General features: G+C 41.9%; 1 protein-coding gene across 3 annotated transcripts in view; it reads right to left on the reverse strand.

Moving 5' to 3' along the window:
• The window catches only part of APBB1IP (amyloid beta precursor protein binding family B member 1 interacting protein), a 107,845-nt gene that overhangs the window by 9,281 nt on the left and 75,269 nt on the right, over positions 1-23,295 (reverse strand). For all 3 annotated transcript variants that reach the window (XM_077896709.1, XM_077896708.1, XM_077896707.1), the window contains exons 10-13: positions 19,789-19,899; positions 9,931-10,029; positions 9,231-9,354; positions 90-193 (exon numbers count right to left, since the gene is read on the reverse strand). In XM_077896709.1, coding sequence (XP_077752835.1) covers positions 90-193; positions 9,231-9,354; positions 9,931-10,029; positions 19,789-19,899 — 438 coding nt within the window. The remainder of the gene's footprint in view (positions 1-89; positions 194-9,230; positions 9,355-9,930; positions 10,030-19,788; positions 19,900-23,295) is intronic.

The following is a 23,295-nucleotide window of genomic DNA, read 5'->3' on the forward strand; positions in this document are numbered from 1 at the left end:
AGAGCAGTTATTGGACCCTTGCTAATGGTTTAGAATATGGGCTTACCAGAGACAGGTTGAAAATGAGGTCAGTTCCCCTCTAGCCTTACCTTAGTTGTTTCTACATGCCTCTGGGCTTCTTCAAGAACAGCGCTTACAGAATGGGCAGCCTGGGGGATCTGACCATTGGCCTGAGGGGTGCTTGTTTTAAGTCCTGAGGAGGGGGAAGAAAGACAAGAAGAGTGGGCAAGGGATATTCAACATTCTTGCAAATTCATCTAAAAATATCAAGTACTTTATATAGGTACACAGGCCTTAACAGAAAACCTGAGGTTCTATGGCAATACTGCGTGAGATTCAGCAAAGGTTTGGGAAAGTGAATCCTTTATATAGATTACAACATCTGGATTAATTTAGAGAATAGTATGTTCTTTTTTTTTTTTTTAACAATTTTATTTATTTATCTGAGAGAGAGAGAGCATCAGGAGAGGGGAGGAGCAGAGGCAGAGGGAGAAGCAGGATCCCCACTGAGTAGAGAGCCCCGATATGGGGCTCGATTCCAGGACTCCGGGATCAGGACCTGAGCCAAAGGCAGATGCTGAACCGGCCGAGCTACCCAAGTGCCCCATTTGTTCTGTTTTCAAAAGTCTTTGTTTTTGGGGTTTGTTCTGTGGAGGAGGGACAGAGAGAGAATCTTAAGCAGGCTCCAGACGTAGCATAGTGCCTACACAGGGCTCAATCTCAACAACCCTGAGGTCATGACCTGAGCTGAAATAAAAAATCAGACACTTGACTGACTGAGCCACCCAGGCACACCTCAAAAGCCTTTTGATAACTGGAGAATAAACTCTGAAAAACTGTTTTAAAAACTCCTGTTGTTGAAGATTTTTCTGAAATGTGTGTTTCTAGCTTCATACTGTGCTGTGTACAGGAATAACTTTTGAACATTATTCTCATCAGCAAGTACTATGGGCACAAAAATAGCAAACATAGAGGACGAAGCAAAATATGGAGACCCCTGAGGTACCCTGGAATAGACCTTCTGCCAGGAGTTCTGAATAAACACTTATTTTCCTACCTTTTAATTTACCCTTGTCACAAAAGTGAGATTAACTGAGGTCTCAGTTTTGAGGGAATCTGATAGATTTCCTCAGATATATGTGGATCTCTCTGGCTCCTTAGAGAACATCCTGGGGAAGGATGGCCACCTTGCCACACATGAAAGCCCTCTCTCCAGCGACTAAACTGCCACCCAGCCCACTATGACAACAGGTCTTCTCACTGAGCGAACTCAGAGATTGCTTTAGCTCTGCTCAGTGCCAGCTCTTCTGTCAAGTATTTATGAAATGACCATTTGCTTGCTTCTTCAGATATTTTTCCAATAGTTTGAGAAACCCATTCATCTACATAACAACTCAAAGAAGGCTATCAGGGACTTGAGACTAGGAAGAACAGAGTGTTTGATGGGGAACAGGATATTTACAGGGCCTCAAAGTATCTCTCTACACATTATTAAGTACCCAATGAAAAATCTGTATAGGAGAGAAATTGGACAACACACTAACCAAGTGGTCAAAATGAATGTTTCTAATGAGCGGCAAACAGATATCGTAAGCCTCTGATCGTGATACCCTGAGAAGGACACACAGCCCTCATGCAGGATTCCTGCAAAAAATACACTACTATCTCAAATGAATCACATGGAGACATCAGACACATCCAAATTGAGGGATGTTCTATAAATTAAATGGCCTTTATTCTTAAAGAACTGTTAACATCCTGACAGGGAAAGGCTAGAAGAATGTTCCAGATGAAAGAGAACTAAGGGGACATGATAAATAAATGCCATACACTATCCTGGGCAGAGCCTGTGCCAGGAAAACATGCTGCTGTCAAAGACACTGCTGAGACAGCTGGAAAAACTGGAATACGGATTGTGATTTACATAATATTAAATTTCCTACATTTGATAACTGTACTCTGGTTAGTAAGAAAATAGCCATGATTTTAGGAACCACAAAGACTGCAAGGGAAGGGAGTATGAGGTATCCAATCTACTCTCAAATGGTTTGGAAAATAACATGACTGTGGATAACATATAGAGAAGCGAGAGGAGATAGAAATGATAATGCATATATGACAAATGCTCAATACGGGTGGTCTGCGGAAAGGGTTCTTTGTAGTCTTGCAACTTTTCTGTGTGTTTGATTTCAGAACAAAAAAAGGTATCTGTGTCCATTTATGCAGGTGAAATCTTAGAACAGGCTATAACCACTTTCTCTACTGCCAGTTTTTTATTATAAAATCCATGTTCCTCATTCAGCAAGGACAGCCACCTCATTGTTCTGAGCGGACCTTCACTTGCCCTCTTCAGCACGCCCGTGCAGGGCTGTTGGAGCATACATGATGTGTCACATAAATGTGCATTTCTCTAGCTCTAAGGCTTATTAAACGTCTCTAATTAGCCACAGCTTTGTTCTGGAGGTCAGGAAGTAACAAGTCTAAACATCTCAAAGCCTTACGATGTTTACACTTAAGGCTTTCATAAGGCCTTGTGCATGGTACCAGCCGCTCCTGGGAGATTTAAACCTCTTAGATTCCGAAGTGCTCCATCTCCTTGTCTCCTCTGGTCTATTTTCTTTCTTCTCTTCCCCTTCTTATACATATTCAAGTCCTTTCTTTATATATAAACACCTTCGTACAAAGCAAGCAGAAACTGAAGCTGAATCCTTAAGACCACTGGGGGGAATTCCTTTGAAGGACACAAATTGTATTTTCTTTTTGCTTCTTTTGCCCAAACATATACACAGGCTGATTTCTGACCAACACAGCATGTATTTTCATGAACTAGGATGTCCTGCTCTTTAATCTGTTTGTGAGAACAAACAAATAATAACGATACCCCAAATGCTCCAAGCTGCTGTCTTCCCATGGACCAGGAAATCCAATCTTCTCCACGGGCTCTCTGCCCCATCCTGACAACCTGTAACCTGTGGGCACCCACATAACCCATATATTCTGTAGGTCCACTGACTTGGGATCTAGGTCGTATGGGTTCACTGATTAACAGTCCCAACTGTCAGGTAGCAATATAGCCTTTTCCACTGTCTCTATAGGAATCTTTGGCGGAAGTAGGGGTTGTAAGTTGATTAAACAAGTATGAGCCTCACATGCTTTACAGGACTCAAGTACATTCTGAAAAGGGAGCCAAACCCCAACCCCTCATCCTTAACCCACATGGTTTATGAAAGGCCAATCCTCCCACTTGACCTGGCAAATCAGAGGGCAGCAACCTCCTGGGCATAGTAAGCTCGTTAGGAATGGGCATGAGGGATCCCTGGGTGGCGCAGTGGTTTGGCGCCTGCCTTTGGCCCAGGGCGCGATCCTGGAGACCCGGGATCGAGTCCCACATCAGGCTCCCGTGCATGGAGCCTGCTTCTCCCTCTGCCTGTGTCTCTGCCTCTCTCTCTCTCTCTCTCTGTGTGACTATCATAAGTAAATAAAAATTTATATATATAAAAAAAGACTAAAAAAGGAATGGGCATGAAAAAGCACTCCCAGAGCTTTTTCAGAGATGAGACATTCTATTTGTACTAATATTTCCAGCTGTATGAAACATGTAAGCCTAGAGAATCAGTGGCAGTCCTTGCCACCTAATGGGGACGGTGCCTAAGAAGCCATATCTTGATGACATCACTTGATGACATCACCCCTGGATCTTGCTGTGCATGAAGGAAGCCTACCCCTGGACCTCCTAGTTTTGCGCATTAATAAATCTACCCCCCTCGCTTTTTATTGCTTAAACCAGACCAAGTTGGATTTCTGTCAACTACCATGTGAAAAGTCCTGACTAAAAATAGTCACTAAAGTCAAATTGATTTAATAAGTACTAAGAAAAAACCCTCTATGACTGTTCTCTAACATGGAAAAAAAAAAAGCTGCCATTTATCTAGAATAAATTCCTTGTTAAAGCACTTTGGATAAGTGAACAATCCCTCCAGACTTTTTCAGTTGGAAAATCATAGCAGAAACACCTCATGATTTCTTTCAGTGTCTAGAGGAGAGAACAGTTCTAAACTAATCAAACAGATTATTAATTATGACTGGTTTAAAAAGGACAATTCAGGGCAGCCCAGGTGGTTCAGTGGTTTAGCACCACCTTTGGCCCAGGGCATGATCCTGGAGATCCGGGATCGAGTCCCATGTTGGGCTTCCTGCATGGAGCCTGCTTCTCCCTCTGCCTATGTCTTTGCCTCTCTCTCTCTGTCTCTCATGAATAAATAAATAAAATCTTAAAAAAAAAGTAAAAGGGACAATTCATTGTAGACCTGAGAATAGGAAGGAATTAGCCACATGAAGGAAAACATGTCATAAACAGAGGGAACAACATCTGTAAAGTCCCTAAGAGATGATGGTGTTTGGGGCTTTAAAAACTAGGAAAAAACAAGTGGCCCATGTGACAAGAATGGGAAGACACAGGTGGGGAAAAGAGGCCTCAGAGCTGGGCAAGCCTCATATTATGCAGACTTGGTTGGCCTTGCTAAGGATTTGGGACATTAAGAGCAGTGAGAAGCTTCTGAAACACTACCCATAGGGAAGAAATCACATTTTCGTTTAGAAAGTTGACTTAGGGAGGGAGAGAAGTCTTCAAATGTAGGGAGTTGAGCTGGTGCACCACCACCACTGGAGGCCAAGTGAAATATCATGGCAGCTTGGGTTTGACGGGAACGGAGATGAACAGATCTGGACAGATTTGACCAATTTAGAAGGTAGAGTCAACAGGATTTGGATGTGACTGGATTTGGGCATGAGTGATCTTTCCTTGCCTGTATCCTGCATGAGCACCTGGGCAGATGATGATGATTTACAGAAACTGAGAAAAACAACAGAAGATCAAGTCTGGAGGATAAGATGATGCATCAGTTTTACTGATGTATCCAAATGGAGCCATTGAGCAAATCACTGGTTACATGGTTTTGGAGATCAACAGAGAAGTCTGGGTTGGATTTATATATTTGTGGGTGGTCAGCACATATATGGTGACAGGAGTGGATTCAGACCACGTAAAGAGATCGTATAACATGAGAACAGAGTTAGGATTGACTGGGCCGAGGCTGATTAGGTGCAGTACAAGAAGAGTTAGCAGAGGAGGTTAGAAGTTGGGAGTGGGATAGAAGATTTGGAGTGTGTGCTATCTGGAAAGCCAATAGAGGAGACTGATTCAGGGAGGAGTGGACAATCGTGTTGATGGTGCTAAAAGGTCAGATACAAAGACAGGTTTATAATAGTTGCATTTAGCAACATAGAGGCCACGTGGGCTTAGCAAGAGCATCCTCCATGGGGTATTAGAAGAAGCAGCTTGATTGAAATGGGTGGAAGAGTGAATGAGGGTAGGAAAGTGGAGGCAGCACATGTAGTCAACCCTTTAGAATAGTTTGGTTGGGGATGCATGGGTGGCTCAGCAGTTGAATGTCTGCCTTTGGCTCAGGGCATGATCCCGGGGTCTGGAATCGAGTCCCACCTTGGGCTCCTGGCAGGAAGCCTGCTTCTCCCTCTACCTATGTCTCTGCCTTTCTCTGTGTGTCTCTCATGAATAAATAAATAAAATCTTAAAAAAAAAAAGAATAGTTTGGTTGTCCTGTGGGGCAGTAGCTAGAGGGAGATGGGGAGTCATAGGATGGTTTTAAAACTTGTTTGTTTGAAGAAGGAAGCAATGTTGAGGAGAAGGACCCAGTAGAGCAGAAAAGAAAGTAGAAGAGAATGGTATAATAAAGCATGTGTCTAGTCTTTGTCCTGGGTTCCTGGCACAGAACTTTTAATACCCTTGGTATTTCCAAAGTGATTGGAATGTCTTCGCTATTCAGTGAACCCCTAGGATCACATCTGAGTTTATGCTAACAAGATGGCTTGGGAGGTGGGCTTGTTATCAGAAACATCAACCAAGTGATTAGAGGGTTGGGGCTCTGTGCTAACCCAGCCTCTGGGGAGGACAATGAAATCCATCACATGGTCAATGAGAGGACAAGCTCTGCAGCCAGGACCCTCCTAGACCTTGCCTGGTGTGTCTCTTTATTTGGCTGGTCCTGATATGTATCCTTTATTTAAAAAACTGTAATAATAAGGATAGTACTCTCCTGAGTTCTGTGAGTCCTTCTAGAGAACTGTGGAAGCTGAAGGGGTAGTGGGAACCTCCAAAATTGTAGCCACTAGATCAGAAGTGTGGCAGAAGTGCGAAGAAAGGCAGCCTTGTTAGGGTTGGTGCCCTTGACCTGTATGGTCTGAGCTAACTCCAGTGGTAGGCATCAGAGTCAATACTGCAGTAAATCAACTGGTATCTGAATTGGGGACCAGAGGCTACATGGAAGGACTGGCCTTTATTAGGAGGTAACATAATGGATGCAGTCTAGGACAGGTGCACATACAGGGAAGGTGTTGGGTTTGGTGGTGGGAAGTCAAAGGAGTTCCCATTTGATGGTTTTATTTTCTCTCCTGAAAGTAAAGGATTTGGCCATTAGATATCTGAGGAGAGTAAAGAACATATGAAACAATTAGAGAAACTAGGAGATTACATTGACAGCAACAGGTTTTCTCAAGACTACTGACATTTGGGACTGGAAATTTTTTTGGTGTATGGGGCCCTGTCCTATACATTTTAGGAAAGATGGCATCCCTAGCCTCCATCCGTTAGATGTCACAAGCATTTCCCTCAAGGTGTGACAACCAAAATTGTTCCCAGACATTGCCAAGTCTTCCCTGGGGGTCAAAGTCACCCTTGGCTCCGAGAACTGCTAGTCTAGAAAACTGTAGTAAGAACAATAGGTAGTATTAAGGGCCCAATTGAAAGTGATGTCCAAAGCTCTGTGGTAGAATCACTTGCTTGGTCCTTTTGGTGACCAGCCCCCATCCTAAAGCCACAAAGGGATTCACCATGAGGCATCTCATTAGCATAACAAAGACACCATAACTCAGCTCACCTTGGGCTATTGAGGCTGTGTCAGGAGCTGATGTCAAAGACCAAATATATTTCTTACTGAATCACAGAGACAGTTTGTGATCTGAGTGACCTGAATGAATACAGCTGATGCCAAAGATGATCCCCTGAGCACCTGACTGGATATGGCTCTTCCTGGCTGCTGACCATAAAACCCAAACTTCCGGGATCCCTGGGTGGCGCAGCGGTTTGGCGCCTGCCTTTGGCCCAGGGCGCGATCCTGGAGATCCGGGATCGAATCCCACGTCGGGCTCCCGATGCATGGAGCCTGCTTCTCCCTCTGCCTATGTCTCTGCCTCTCTCTCTCTCTCTCTCTGTGTGTGTGACTACCATAAATAAATAAAAATTAAAAAAAAAAAAAAAACCCAAACTTCCTGACTGATACCTCACTGAGCCAGATCCAGGCTAAGAAACCTGTCTGGGTGACAGGATGATTGTTGGTACAATACACTAGTTGCTCCATTCTGGGAAATGGCTGATATGCCAATCAGGGTATCCCAATTGTTCTAAAACAGTTCAGCTGATGTGTCAGCTCAATAAGAGGTATGGTTATGCTTGTGAAAAATAACTAGAGCCACTAGTTGGTAAGAAATAGAGCTATTTGCTAAAGCAAGTGATCCCAATTTCAAGAAAAATGCTCAGAAGAAAAATTCTTTGGCTGTCTGGAAAGGAAAGGCATCATAGCATTCCCTTGAATCAAAAGACTAAGGAGAACCTTATGGGCTCACCCTCAGTAAGAGCTGAGGCTATAGGATGATCTGCCTTAGAAATAGCCCAAGAGCCTTTACTGGAAAGGAGGCTGGTACTCCGGGGAGAGATGCCGGAGATGGCCTCAGGATCCCTCATCCCAAAGAGTGACCCCATCTTGGGAAGGAGAAACTTGCCAGCCAAGAACTCCAAGTGGCGTTTCCCTCCCAAGCTGAAGACTGAGAGGATTAAGAAACCCAACTCCCAACCAACCTCAGCAACCCTTTATTTAGTAAATTTAGTAAATTTATTTACTCAATAAATATTAAATATATGCCAGGCTTGTAAACTCTGGGAACACAGTGTGCAACATGGTGAAATGGTCCTTTGTCCTTTCAAGACTTAGAGTGCAGTGGAGAAAACAGGCACCAAACACAGTAATGGACACATAAAATTATTACAAATCATGGTAAGTGCTCTGCAAAAAATAGTTTTATTCAAGACAAACACTTTCAGAAACTCCCTGTACACATGGCAGGCAGACCGGACTCATCTAGTAAAAATATCTTTAAATGTTGGGTCAAATCTACTGTTACTGCACCTTCTCCATTTTCAAGCTGCTTTTACCTTTGAGGAGCAAAGAATATATATACTGGCCTTTCTAAAAAAATATTTATTTATTCATGAGAGACACAGAGAGAGAGAGAGAGGCAGAGACATAGGCAGAGGGAGAAGCAGGTTGCCCACAAGAAGCCTGATGCGGGACTTGATCCAGGATCCCAGGATCATGCCCTGAGCCGAAGGCATATGCTCAACTGCTGAGCCGGACAGACATCCCAATACTGGCCTTTGATATGACCATTCTTTAACACTGAAGGGTGACCAAGACTAGTCATAATAGTTCCAGTTCTTTCAACTGTTGTTTACCATGAAGACAACATATTTGAAATCCAGCTGAGCCACAGAGAAGACGCTAGACACTTGATTATCTGAGCTTCAGAATTTCCTCAACTGTGGAGTGCAGATAGTAATCTATACTTTGCAGGGTTGGTGTAAGAATCAGAAACAGTGTATGTAAAGCAATGCTTTGTACCCACTTCATCTCTCTGTGTCTGGCCTCCTTACAAATACAAACAAGAAGCTGTTATGTTACCGTAGAATGTAATGTCCAGGATCAGCTTCAAGGCTCTGGTTATGGGATCACTGAGGCAAAACGCCAGGGAATGATCTTGTCATTTATGTGGGCTGTCTGTTGGTGCTCATGGAGCTTGGGACAGATACCACCTTTATACTCTGATGTGACACAGTACTCTTTCAGCTCACCCTCCACTGTGATCACCATCTGATCCACAAGCATATCATGAGAAAAGCAGTCGAAGCTTTACTAAGAATCACTTATAAAGAAACAGGTACAGATGTGTGTGGGAGATCTTGGGCCTGACCATCAGAAGGGAAACAAACATACACAGTGCCAACAAGTTCTGTTTTTATAAGGTGCATTAGGTAAGTTTGAACATGAGCTCTGAACAGGTAAGCTTTGAACAGGTGTCAGAATTTCTTTTTAGCACAGTACCTGTCGACGGCGCAGCTGACGTGGCTGGTGGAGCTGTGCTGACTGTGCTCTGGTTTGTCCACCGAGAGGCGAGCCCGGCCCTTGCCATCGCCCGTTGATAGTTATCATAGAGAGTCTTTCCATACTGGGGAAAGAACACAAAAGAAGAAAGGAATCCGTTTATCCCAAATCCGGCACTCAATTGCAATATACATATCGAGTAGAAAGCACCTTATAGCTACTCTTTTTACTTCTTTCTTGAGATTTTTTTTAGTATGTTTCAATTAAAAAAATTCATAGATTGTTTTCATGTGTTAAGTGATTTTCCAGATTAGCAGAGTCAGTTAATACTTTTACCTAGATGTTAGAGGAGAGCTTTTGCCTCTCAGTTCTGATTACATAGGTCTTCATGTAAATCTACTACAGGTTACGTGTTGTACTTTTTAATTACATACTATATGTGCAAAGCTCTCCCTGAGTAAATATAAAGACCTTCGAAGTCTCACAGGAGAATAAACCCTTGATTCTCAGGTCATTGGAAAGGTCTGTGTTTCCATCACTCTCTCCTATTAAAAAAGCCCCAAGGGCCAGAAAATAAAATGGCATCAGGAATGCTGACCCATCCTTAATGGATGGTCATTTTGAAGTAGTACAGAGACTGCACTCAGGTTGGGGTGCGGGTGTGCAATCCAAGACAGGCTGTGTCCAAATGGTCTCTTACCTTGGCAATCCTTATTCCCATGACCCACTGGTTTAGGGTCCTTGCATCATCACAGCAGAGATATTTGATATACTGGGACTCCTTCTGAATTTGGGGATGCTAGAAAAAAGTAATTTCAAAGACCATTTATAAACTCCTTCTTATTTATTAGCATCTTTCAAAAAATTAAAAAAAACAACGTATGTCATTCCTGAGATAGTGGAAAACTGCTGGTAGTAATTTTAGGATTAGGAATAGGAGTACTTTTATCTTACTATTTTAAAAAGATTTTATTTATTTATTTTAGAGAGAGAGAGCACGCAAGTGGGGTGAGGGCAGAGGGAGAGAATCTAATCTCAAGCAGACTCCCCGCTCCCCACTGAGCGTGGAATCCAACACTGGGTTCAGCCTCATGAGGAACCAGGGTACATTTAAATGGACTCATTATCATTTTTAGTAAGTTTTATTATATAGAAAAGTTACAACTATAACCATTGTGGGTGAAGTTGTGTGCATAAGACCACCTCTTCTGCCTCCAACCCTCAGAGAAGCTTGTTAATCCTGCTGGAATGCGGAGAAACCGGTGGTGGTGCTGAGCATGAAATGGAATGCCAAGAGAGTGGGAAGCCATTTTCAGGGGCAGGAAAGGAGTGGAGCTGCTGGCTCCTCTCTTAAAGAGTATCGCACAGATCTCTCTCCTTCGCTTTTGCTTTTGGCTTCGTTACGGACCGTCAAGGAAATGGCTATTTTCAAAATTGATCTAGGTCAAGGGCATTGTGCCTCTGAACATCAGTTTGAGTCTGAGAAACAGCATCTCAGCTAGTCACCCTGCTGTTTCTCACAACTTGGTGGCATTGCTGTCATTGCCCAAAAAGGAGAACAAGACCTGTTACAGACTCAAGAGCTTGATGAGAGGTTAGTAAATTTCGGTTTTACAAATGAGAAAACAAGGCCGAGAGAAGTTATTATATATTTTATGCTATGGTCCACTAGAACTTTGGGGGGGTCTCTTGTCCTGCTACCTAGAATTTCTGTATTTTTATGAAGCTCTTAAGGCCAAAATTCCAAACTTTAAGGATACCACAGAAAATTAAGAAATTGTAAAGAATTCTTCCCTGTGGCCTTTTGACCAGTTGAGGAAAGTTCACCTTCATACTTCTGTCTGTAAATGGACCATTCTCTTTGTTTAGGTTCCTCCGCTCTGAGAATCTGCTTCTGCATCACTTGCAGGATGGTCTTAGGTTTTCCTGAGGGTGATAGCCCTGGGCTCCCCAGGGTGGCCTGTAGTTTTCCATTCTGGCCAGCAGATGGTGGCAGACACTTCTGAATGGCCGCTGCACATTTCCCTGTTTTTGGGGTTCAGTGTTTCCTCATTCATTCTGAATGTGAGATTTTAGCTTTCTAACTGTCATGCAAACGATCATCATCTCTGGAGGCCTTTAAAATCAAAACTCTCTATCAACTCAGATAATGTGGCCCCACGGCAAAAATAGATTTGTAACATTAATGAACTAGAAGGTCATGCTGATGACAAGTGACTTATTTCCTGGATGGAATGTGACGTTCCAGAGATGCCTGCAGCACGCCCTCCCGTAATAAAATCCACAAAGCCAAACCAAAGTTCTTGTCTTTCAGCACCAGAAACCCAGCTCCCTAACTTACAACAGCATTCTTGTTGACAGTCATGCAAGGGGGTGAACGGGTCTCTTCAGCAAGAGCAATTAATGTTTGTAATTTTTCTTAGAAAGCAACTCTTATTTTTTTTTTTCCTGAGAAATTTTAAAAGTTAACACTGTTAACTTGGTTAACTTGGCTTGGTATATTAAAATATTTTTAAAAAAGATTTTATTTATTTATTCATGAGAGACATAGAGAGAGAGAGAGAGAGAGAGAGAGAGAGGCACACAGGCACAGGCAGAGGGAGAAGCAGGCTCCATGCAGGGAGCCCGACGTGGGACTCGATCCTGGGTCTTCAGGACCACACCATGGGCCGAAGGCGGCACTGAACCGCTGAGCCACCCAGGCTGCCCCTATTCAAATATTTTTCATTTGTTTTTTGGTTTTCACACCACATGAGAGCCAGGTTCCTAATAATAGACTATATATCATATTGTGCTTGCAATGAGGTGCACACATCAGCTCTCTGTGTAGAGGTATCCACTTATACAGCACAATTAATAAATTCTTAAGTATGTTATTTATCCAAATAGAGTAAAATGTGGATATTCCATTAAATAAAATGGGTTTTGAGGATAAAACATAGGCAAGAACTCTTGAGACTTGAATTCTAACAGTGGCTCCTCCTATGATGGTGAGGTAGATGTACAGACCTTGGTTCATTCTCTCCCACATTCTCACTGACTTCCTTACACTACACACACACACCACAAATGTATACAGGAGAGTTAACATCAGATGACCTCAAAAGTTGCTTGCAATCCTCAGATGTTATGGTTCTAAAGTGACCTATCTAGTGGGCACGAGGCTCCTTTCTGACTCCCAGGATGTCATATAGCAAAGTTAGCGTGTTTGTTTTCCAGTCATGGCTTAGGACTTTGCCAGGGAGTTTGCTCCCTAACTGAGCCTTTTACTGAAAAATCATTTGCAAAGGGGTTTAAGAAAAAAAAACAAAAAACAAAACAAAACACTGGTTCAGTACCGCTGGCCAGACTCTTGTGCAATAGATTTAATTTAATTGTGCTGTAAATACTACAAGAGAAGCTCTTGTAGTATGTACAACACAGTACACAAGTGTCAGGGCAATTATAGAACATTACTGTTAAAAAGGATCTTAACAGATCTCTAAACTGAGGTAACCGATGTGTTACAAATGAGAAGACTGTGCTAGAGAGGTTAAGCCATTTGTCTAAGGCCAAAGGAGTGTCTGAACTAAGAAATATATTAAGTACTAAGAAATATAGCTCTCATTAATAAAGATGAGTAAGGCACTCACACCATAATTAGGACATGGTGGCTGGGGAATGTTGCTGGAGGAGACATACGTAAACAAATTTATGATTACCCTATGACATGGTGAATTTCATAGTAAAAACTTGAAACAGAGAATGAGAAGGCTCTTTGGAAGAAGTGTATGCTAATACTCTGTCACATCTGAGGAACATCTAGAAATTCTCTGTGTGACTAAGACCTGGGAGCCATGGAAAGAAGAGGCAGCAAATGAGCGGAAGCCAGAGTCAAGAGCCTTGTGTCAAACTAGCATGTGGACACTGTCCTGTAGGCATCAGACATTTTAGGAGAGCACAGTGATACAAACGGCAATGGCAGTTACGTGGAAGATGGGCCTGGAATGGGGAGGAAGGACCAACAGAGAGGGCTGGATTAGAGACATCTCTGATGGAAAATCAGAGCTTGATGATGGATTGGACAAGAAAGGGAAGAGAAGGGACTTCTAGGATGATTTTTCTATTTCTAACTTGGAAAAGTAGGTGGTTATTATGGGTTTAACTGTTTCCCCTTTATGTTGCAGTCCTAACTGCTGATACCTATGAATGTGACCTTATTTGTAAATAGGATCTTTGTAGATATAATCTAGATGAGATGAGGTCATGCTTGATTAGGGTGGGCCTTAATCCAAAATAACTGGTGTCCTTGTGGGAAGAGAACAAACAAGCATGCAGAGAGTGGAGGGCCATGTGAATACAGAGGCAGGGATTGGCGTTATAAAGCTGTAAGCCAAGGAGTGCCAAGGATTGCTGGAAAATGGCAGAAGCCAGGAGAGAGGCATGGAACAGATTTTCCCTCAGAGCCCTCCAAAAGGAGCCAACCCTACTGACACCGTGATTTTAAACTTCTGGATTCCTGGAATTGTGAGAGCATAAATTTCTGTTGTTTTAAGTCAGCCAGTTAGTGGAACTTTCTTATGGTAGCCCCCCAAAAGTAATACAGTGCGTGGTGGTACCATCATCTTGATAGGGACTGCAGAAAGGAGTAGTTCATGAGGGTGGAGAAAGTGCTGAAATTACTACCTGACAGGTTATGACTGAAGTGTCTTTGGACACGTGCTTGTCTCAGGTGTAAGATGGAAGAAAGTGAAACAATTCGCTATAGACTGGGAATTCTTAGTGTACAGACAAAAGCTGGAGCTGTGGCTGTGAAGATGATTTCTCAGAAAGAGCAGAAGTCTGGTGAGAACAGAATATAGAACCCCAGAGAACATTCTAGGGTGTGTGGGAAGAGGAAGAACTCACAGAAATGGAGGAGCGGGTGGATAGAGGGGTCTGGGCTGAGGGTGAGGCAGTTATCACCAATGCAAATGATGCCAGGAAGATCAGACACCTGAGGATTGACTGAAACTCCTGACTGTTCACCAGAAACTTTAACAATAGTTTCAGCACAGGAGGGAGGAGAAGCCTGCTAGAGTGTAAGTTCCACAAAGACAAGTTCTTTGTTTTGTTCACCATGTATCCTACGGTACTGGATAGCAGTAGGCTGGAGAGAAATATTTTGGAACGAATGAGTTTTATTTGCAGAATAACAGTTGAAGACAAGGAGGACATATTGCTTTCTTAGGAAGTCTGGGTGAAAGGGAACGCAGAAGCCCAAGGCATGGGGCAGATCAAACTGAGGGAAGTGATTATAGAACCTCCCCTATCCACCCAGGGAATACCTGAATGTGTTCTAGCCCAAGAGAAGAATTCTCTGGAGAGACATGAAGATGCTGAAGCAAAAGGGAGTCCTTGATGGTGTGGTCCTAGGGAAGGGCTAATGTTGGAGGCACTGAGCTTGGAAGAGGGAGCCTTTTCTTCTGAAACACAAAGTTGGAAGGATGATGATTGTATCAAGTTAAGTTCAGAGGTAAAGAGGAAGTAGACCAGGGCAACTCAAGCCTTTCCTTCCCTGTCTTCTCCAAGTAGAAGGCAAGGTGTGCTGAGAGGTTCGCAGGTGAGATACTCTGAGAAAGTATAGATGATGTCAGGGGATGAAGTCGAAGACTGAGTTGTGTGGAAAGCAGGGGAAAAGCTGCTAAAATCTGTGAGTGCGGAGGCTGACCCAGTCAGCAAAAAGCAGACTCAAGAGCCAAAAGTGAGTGACTTAGCTCAACTGTGTGAGCCCCACATTATGACATGGCTCTTAAGTAGGCTAGGGAAAGGAAATACAGTAGCAAGAGAATGTTGACCCTAAATCCTAGCTCCAAGAAATTCAAGATAGGAGTGAGAAGAGTTTGTTCTCAAGAGAACACATTTCATTTTTAACCATAAGCGTGAGGTGACCTCACCTAAGTTCATGAACCTCTGTGAGTTTCTGCTTCCACATTTATAATGTAGAGATGATAATACCTCCCTTAAAGGGCTGTTGAAAGGTTAAGTGAAATAATGTATGAGAAGAACCCAACACAGAGCCCATAACATGAGAGGGCATGTGCCTATTAATAACAGAACCAAAAACAAACAAACAAACAAACAAAAAAAACAGAACCAGGTTTTGAAGAGCACAATGGGGCAGGGGGCTTGACATGCATTTTTGTTCTTTGATTCAACAGATGTGAGTTAAGCATTTAATACCTATTCAGGCTCTGGAACATAATAGTAAACACAACAGAAAAAGTCCCTGCTCTCAAGGTGTTTTTATTCCACTAGGGTAGAAATCCAATAAAAACAGAAAACACTAAGTAATATAATTTCAGATTGTGAAAACTTCTGTGAAGAAAATGTAGCAGAGTTAAGGGGTGGAGAGAAGATGGGTAGGGAGCTGAATTCCAATGCTCTTTCCAAGATATTCCACCACTTCTGAATAGACCTTGATAAACCCTCATTTCTCCTGGAAGATATTTACTTCCACTGCCCCATCATCTCATTTAGCCTCAGAATGGAGCGAGCAAGAATTCACAAAGGAGGGACTTCATCACAGGCTCGGGATGGGAGTGTGCATCAAAGAAAGAGTGCAAGGGAAGGAATGATTCTTGAGTACTAAATCCTTCCTTCGGATTCTAATCTCTTTCCCATGAGTATGCACAACCTCTCAAGGACAGGTGAAGAGCTAATTCCTGAGTGTGACCTCAGACACTGAATCAGAAACTCTGGAGCCCCAGAAATCTGTGTTTTAGCATCTCTCGGTGATTCTCATGCACAGAAAAATTTGAGAACCACTGGTCAATAGAAATAATTACTTAATGATAAAGTGTTGTAGTAATGACCCAATTAATGAGTGCTATGTTTCTAGACATGGAACTCAGGGTGTTTTGAACATACATTATTTAATCCACATAAGAAGGGTTGGGTGTAATCATCCTCACTTTGTAGAAGCGGGCAATGGGGCGTAGAGTGTTGATAATGTGCCAGGGGACAGGCCAGGACTCAACTCTCCCATCTTCCTGACAGCACCCCCCAGTGGACTGTCATAATCAGTAAGCTCACACTAAATAAGAAACTTCTGGACTGGATTTCTCAATCAGTACATGGCTATGGAATCACACAATCTCTTAACATGCTTCTCCATATCCTGAATCCCTTTTGTAATGTATATGCGTATTCTTTGAATTCTGTACATCTGTTTGCCCTGATGAAATATTTTAATATCAAGAGGTTTTCTTCCCCCCAATATGGACAGAAAGGGAAATAAGTGACCAAATGTTCATAAACAAATTAAGTTCTTCAAACTGTGAGAGACCCTTTTACTCAGCAAATTAATAACAATTCCCAGTATTCTGGGAAGGTACTGAGAACTCAGCATGCTTAAGAGCAGAATAAGCAGAGTGATTGCTCATAAAATTGGTTCGAGAACAAAACTGATCATGTCTTGAGAAAAAGGGAAATGTTCTATGAGGATTGCTCGTGACTCCTGTCCATTTCTATATCCATCAGGCCTGCTTTCTTCTCTGTCTTGGAGCCCTGTACCTCCGCCTCCACAACACACACACACACACTCTTCAGGGAGGCCCCCAACCCTCTCGTGAAGGCTTAGGCCTTGGATATGTGGGTTTTTGATACCCTAGTCCAATACCCCAGGCCTCAGCATGGCCATTCTTCGTGCAGCCCAGGGTAACCTGCATCCCAGGTCAGATCATTGATACCATGATTCCAGGATCTACTTCCAAACTTGTGAGTTGGCACAAGAAACCGAGCTCTTGTCCTGCTCACTGTGTCTAAACATCATCCTGGGACCTCTGGGTCTGGGCCTTGTCTTTCTCTCACCAGGTGCTCCAGCCTCTGGTACCCAGCCCTGCAATTGGGGCAGCCTCTACTTCCTCCTGACACCTGTCATTCAATTTTTCCACTGTAAAGTGCATTCCATTACCAGCTAAGCCCTGACTGTTGATGTTTAGAGGTAGGATGCATTCTAACACTGAGTGTAAAACTTGGTTATGCTCTGGGAAAGCAAAGATTCCTTGGCCCCATCCTTAAACGTTCTGAGTCAGTGGGTCCAGGACCTTGGAATGTGTATTTCTACCATGAGTTTAAGTAAGCCAGTTACTGAGTAGCATTTCAGAACCTCTTTCAAAGGCTTCTCCCAGCTTAACAGATGTGGGCATTGGAATGTACACAGGAAAATGAGGGCCTCCAGTATGGTAGTATCTCAGGGTCTCAGAATTCCAAACAAGGGCCATGGGGTCAGACAGGAACACAATGAATGCACAGTTCAGGCCAGCTGGCAGCAGGGGTGGGGCAGGGCAGAGATCCTGCATCCTAGCAAACAGTCTGAGAGAGTGGCCTCTCAGCCACTACCTGGTTTCTCTATCTCTCTCTTTTTTTTTAAAAAAAAGTAGGCTCCACACTGGGTGGAGATCAATCTCCAATGTGGGGCTTCAATTCATGACTTGAGCTGAAATTAAAAGTTGGACGCTTAACCGACTGAACCACCCAGGCTCCCCACCACCTAGTCTTAACCTTGTTCGGCCGCTTACTGGTTGAAGAGTCTCTGTGCTCAGGTGCCACATCTATATTTTAGGGAGAATTATGGCTCTTACCTCAAAATGTTGGTAAGATGATTAAATGTGTTAATGTATGTAAAGTGCTTAAGAGGTTGCATTATAGATGCTATGTGTTTGTTATTATTCTCACAACCCCATCTATACCAGGAACAGAAAAGGAAAGGCAGGAACCTGAAGCAGGCAGGACATTCTCATCTCTCTTCCTACTGACCCAAATGGGACCCCACCTCAGGGCCTTTGCACTTGCTGGTCCTGTTTCTGGAATGCTCTTCCTTGGGTAATTCTTCCTCCCTCACTTCACTCACATCTTTTGTTACATGTCATTCCTTCAGAGACCCTTTCCCTGACCAACCCACTTAAAGAAGCCCTGGTCCTTGCACACAGGGTCCCCTACCCGGCTTCATATTTATCCGGAGCCTTAGCATTGCCTGATAATCACATTTTTTTGTTTATTGCCATTTTCCTCACTCTTAATATAAACTCTATGAGAACACGGATTATTGTACGTTTGGGTCACCTCTGTATCCTGAGCCCCTGGGACAGTACCTAGTACCTAGCAGGTAGCTGGCATTCAATTGATATTGAGTATATGATGAATGAATAAATGAATGAATGAATGCCCAGACTGCCTGTGCTCAGAGTTTTGGGAATGTTGGGTCTAGGGAACACCCAACTCCTGCAGTAATGTGAGTGACAATACCACACTAATGTCGAAACCTCTGAAATGACAGAGTGGGTACATGGTCATCTCTAATGATGTGGTCCTTGACAAAGGTTATATTTGCCACACACGTAGATGTTAGGTGTTGTCCTCCACTTATGAAGGTGATATAAACCTATAGTATAGACTTTGAACCACTTTGGAAGGAGAGGTGACAGCTTTGCCAAGAAGTACATGAGCACACACGTGTAGTCTGGCAAGGATACATTTCTACAACCGCGGTGATGGGTTCTTCCTCGGGGGGAATGGGTGACTGAGCTACCGAACAATCTCACCAGGAACCTGATTTTATTTATTTATTTATTTTAAAAAATTTTTTAAATTTTTATTTATTTATGATAGTCACAGAGAGAGAGAGAGAGAGAGGCAGAGACACAGGCAGAGGGAGAAGCAGGCTCCATGCACCGGGAGCCCGATGTGGGATTCGATCCCAGGTCTCCAGGATTGCGCCCTGGGCCAAAGGCAGGCGCCAAACCGCTGCGCCACCCAGGGATCCCCAGGAACCTGATTTTATTAACACCTACCTGCTCCACAGACTTCCATCTCAGATGGAGAATGAGGAACCTGACTCTAAAGAGAAGTTCTGCACATAGCCTTGGGCCATACCTATGGATTTAGATAATCGGCACTCTCTGGCATGAAATGTGATTGAGGGACTGAGAAGGAAAAGGAATTTACGGTGTTTGAACCAAAGTATGGTCGGAATAGCTACATAAACTCCCTGAATCCATTTCTAGGAGTCAGTTGTTAATTTGGCAGAAGACAGTTACTTCTACCCAACCTTCCAAAATGTGGTGCAAATGTAAACCTGACCAAACACTTGATAATTGCCTTTTGATAATATACTCCTTAAAAAACTTCAAGATCTAGTAAGGCTATTTTTAGACAAAGGGTTTTTCCCCCCTATTTTTTGTATTTTCTGTATTTTTCTAGGAAATCTTGTCAAGTTCCTAATTTTTAAAAACTTCTTAGCAGAATAACGGTCCAATAAAGAACTGAGAAACTGTATCAGATTTGTTCAAGTTGGAGAGCTTTCATTTTTTATAAGTGATGAAGAAGACTGGATAGATCCATGATAAAGTTTTAAATTCAGAAACAGGAACTGAGGGTAGAAATGCTTCCACCTTTCCTATTTTGGTTTAAAATGAAAAAAATTATTATGATACACACTTGTGGTTAATGATATTAAATTTTAACATTTTTTTTCCTTAAAAGGAAATATTAACTCGAATTGCTCACCAGTCTAAATCAAGAACTTCTTACGACATACCTTTAAAACAAAGCAGTAGTCAGTGGGTGCTTTGTATTTCATTTTACACTGAATCCCATAGTAAATGTTGACATTTTCAAACTGTATAAAACATGCCAGATCTCGAGATGTCTGTAAAAGAAGGAAAAAAATAAATTTCACTGCGTTGACAGCTTAATAATTTTTCAAGGTTGTCCTTGATGGCACAACTAAGAGTAACATATTAGCAGAACAATATTGAATTTTAGATTAACCCATTTAAGCATCTATCATGTTATACATTTTCTAAAAAGTCAGGCTGGCATTTTTAGAGGTAGAAGAGCACACCGAAGACAAAACAGTGTGCCACACACCCAGAGATGGAGTGGAATATTGTACTGCTGTTCTGGCACCTGCACGTGGACTCCTGGGGCCAGAGCTGACTGGCTGACCTTGAGACATCGTTACAGATGCAGTGGGGACAAGAGGATTGACCACCTAGTCAGAAATTTCACGTTGGCTTTTGCCATTCTGAGTCAGTGATGGATTTCCTAATTGAGCATTAGAAGAGAAAAAAGTCATCCTCAGGATGAACAATAAGAGGTAAATATGATGCTCAGGAAATCAGCACACACTTCATGCACTTCTCTCTGAGAAAAAAAGACTCCTTTCATGCTTTCCCATTAGGGCTGGCAGTGTTGCTATGGAGACAGAACCTCTCCTCCATGTCTCATGCTCCTTGTGAGGATTCCAACCTCTAATCTACATATTTGGTTACATTTCAATTACAAATTCGCCCTATTACTTTTTTTTTTTTTTTTTTTGCCTTTACATTCTTTAATTCTTTAGCAGGTGAGTGAATAAAGGAGAGAGGGCAAACGCTACCTCTCAGTGCACAATGCCTCCTTTGTAGATGGTTGCACAGTTTTTTTCTTTGAAGATATTTTCTTCTGGATTTTCAAAGTCTTGGGTTTTTTTTTCAAATTGAAAAAATAGAACGTATAAACCATAATTTTATATATAAAAATTAATGATTTATATACTACATTGCTTATAAAATTATGCTTACACACATACACATATAATAAAATGAAAACTTCTTCCACACTCCTTTTTTCTAATTCTACTCTTTTCTCTGAAAGTACCATTGTTTTGAAGTATTCTTCCAAATGTTTTCGGGTGAACATTTATATACATATGTATGTGTAGACATACCCACATACATACATACCCACATACCATTTTAAAAATATGAATGAGATTTTACTATAAATAGTGTTCCAGAAACTTGTTATTTTCTTAACATAGTATCTTGGTCTCCCTATGTCAGACATATGGATGGATACAAGACAGTCATGTAATGGCTGCAGAGCACTCCACTCTGTGGGCGTAATGATTTATTTAACCATTCCTACCAAAGATGACTAGAGGTTATTGCAATATTTTGCTCTTGCAAAAATACTGTACATATGAGCAAATATTTCCGTGGGGGTAGATTGTGAAATGTGGAAGCTGCCATTTGAAAGGGCATTCCCCTTTATATTAATAGATCTTGTTAAATCAGCTGTACCAGCTTACATTCCAACATTTTGTGTTGACATTGCCCATTTTTCTTACTCCTGCTGAAAGCTGGATATTATCAACATTGTTCATTTTATCAATCTTGTAGGAAGAAATATTTCACTTTTTAATTTACATTTCCCTGATTACTGGTAAGAAAGGGCAACTTTTTAATTATTCACTGGCTACTGATATTTTTTTTAGTATTAAATTCTCAATAAGCATTGCAGTTTTTCTATGAGCATGTTTTTTTTTTCTTATTGACTTGTTGAAGTCTTTATATTTTATGAATATTTGTATTGGGTTATACATGCTGGAATGTACTCTCTAATGCCAGAGATAGTCTTTAACTTATTGTTTGGTATCTTTGGCCTTAAAGAGTTAAAAAACACTTCACGAAGTCAAATTTATCAATTTTCTCCATTATAATTTTGAGTTTTTAGCCTTGTTGAAGGTTTTTCAACCCCTGAATTATGAAAATATTAACCTATATTTTCTCAGAGAATTTTAAAAAATATAGATAAAAGGAGATTTCATACTTTTTGTAAATATATCTAATCAATCTAGGATTTAATTTGGCACATGGGAGGATACCTAGGTAGCTCAGTGGTTGAGTATCTGCCTTCAGCTCAGGTTGTGATACCAGGACTGAGTTCCACATTGGGCTCCCTGGAAGGAGCCAACTTCTCCCCTCTGTCTATGTCTCTGTATCTCTCATGAATAAATAAATAAAATCTTAAAAAAATAATTTGAAACATGGTATGAGGTAGGAAACTACTTTTTCCAGATGGATAGACAATTATTTCAATGCTATTTATTAAATACCACCCCTCTGAGGAATTTTAGAATCAGTCTGTGAATTTCAAGTAAAAACTATCCTATTGAGATTTTTGGGGGGATTTAACATATAGAAAGTTTGGGAGAGAATTAATATTTTTTCATCCACCAGCATGATAAATTTTTATTTATTCAGTTCTAGTTCACTTCTTTTATTGCATTTTATATTTTATACCACATTGGTCTTGAACATTTCCTGTTTATTGTTAGGTATTTTGTATTTTTTGTTCCCTACTATGCATGAAATATTTGGCACTATGTTTTCATTTGCATATTGTTTGTATAAAAGAAAACAATTTATTTGGTCCTAATAGTCGTTCAGTTGAGTGTCTTATATTGTGTGGCAGACGATCACATCAAGTGTGAATAAAGCGAGTTTTGCCTCTTCTTTTTTTTTTTTAAATTAATTAATTTATTTATGATAGTCATCAGAGAGCAAGAGAGAGAGAGAGAGAGAGAGGCAGAGGGAGAAGCAGGCTCCATGCACCAGGAGCCCGATATGGGATTCAATCCCGAGTCTCCAGGATCACACCCTGGGCCAAAGGCAGGCGCTAAACCGCTGTGCCACCCAGGGATCCCTGCCTCTTCTTTTAAAAATTTCTACTTCTTGTTCTTTTTCTTGACTCCTGGCTTGTTCCTCTCTTCCAAGGTTAACTGTAGCAGTGAGTAAAGTACTCTTGTCCAAAGCTAGAACAGTTATAATTTTATCACTAAATGTGTTGGGATAGGTTTATCATCTCATTTACATGTAAATGTCAAAGACTTTGTGTGTGTGTGTGTGTGTGTGTGTGTTTTCCGAAACACTCTGTCAGTTTTCTGTGATTCACACTAAGTAGGAGCAGTAGGCTGACATAAACCACGCAGTACTGGTTATGCCTCTCCTGCATTCTGATCGGTAAGAGAGTCTTCTCACTAGAGGAACAGACCTGGATATTTCCCAGGACTTCACCTGCTTGGGAATGTGGGTCAAGCCTTATTAGAAACAGCCTGAGGGGATGCTCAGTGGTTGAGTGTCTGCCTTCGGCTCGGGTCATAATCCCGGGGTCCTGAGATTGAGTCCTGCATCGGGCTCTCCGCAGGGAGCCTGTATCTTCCTCTATGTCTCTGCCTCTCTGTCTCTCAAAAATAAATAAATGAAATCTTAAAAAATAA

This window comes from Canis aureus, chromosome 5 (genome assembly GCF_053574225.1).
Source record: "Canis aureus isolate CA01 chromosome 5, VMU_Caureus_v.1.0, whole genome shotgun sequence".
NCBI lineage: Eukaryota > Metazoa > Chordata > Mammalia > Carnivora > Canidae > Canis > Canis aureus.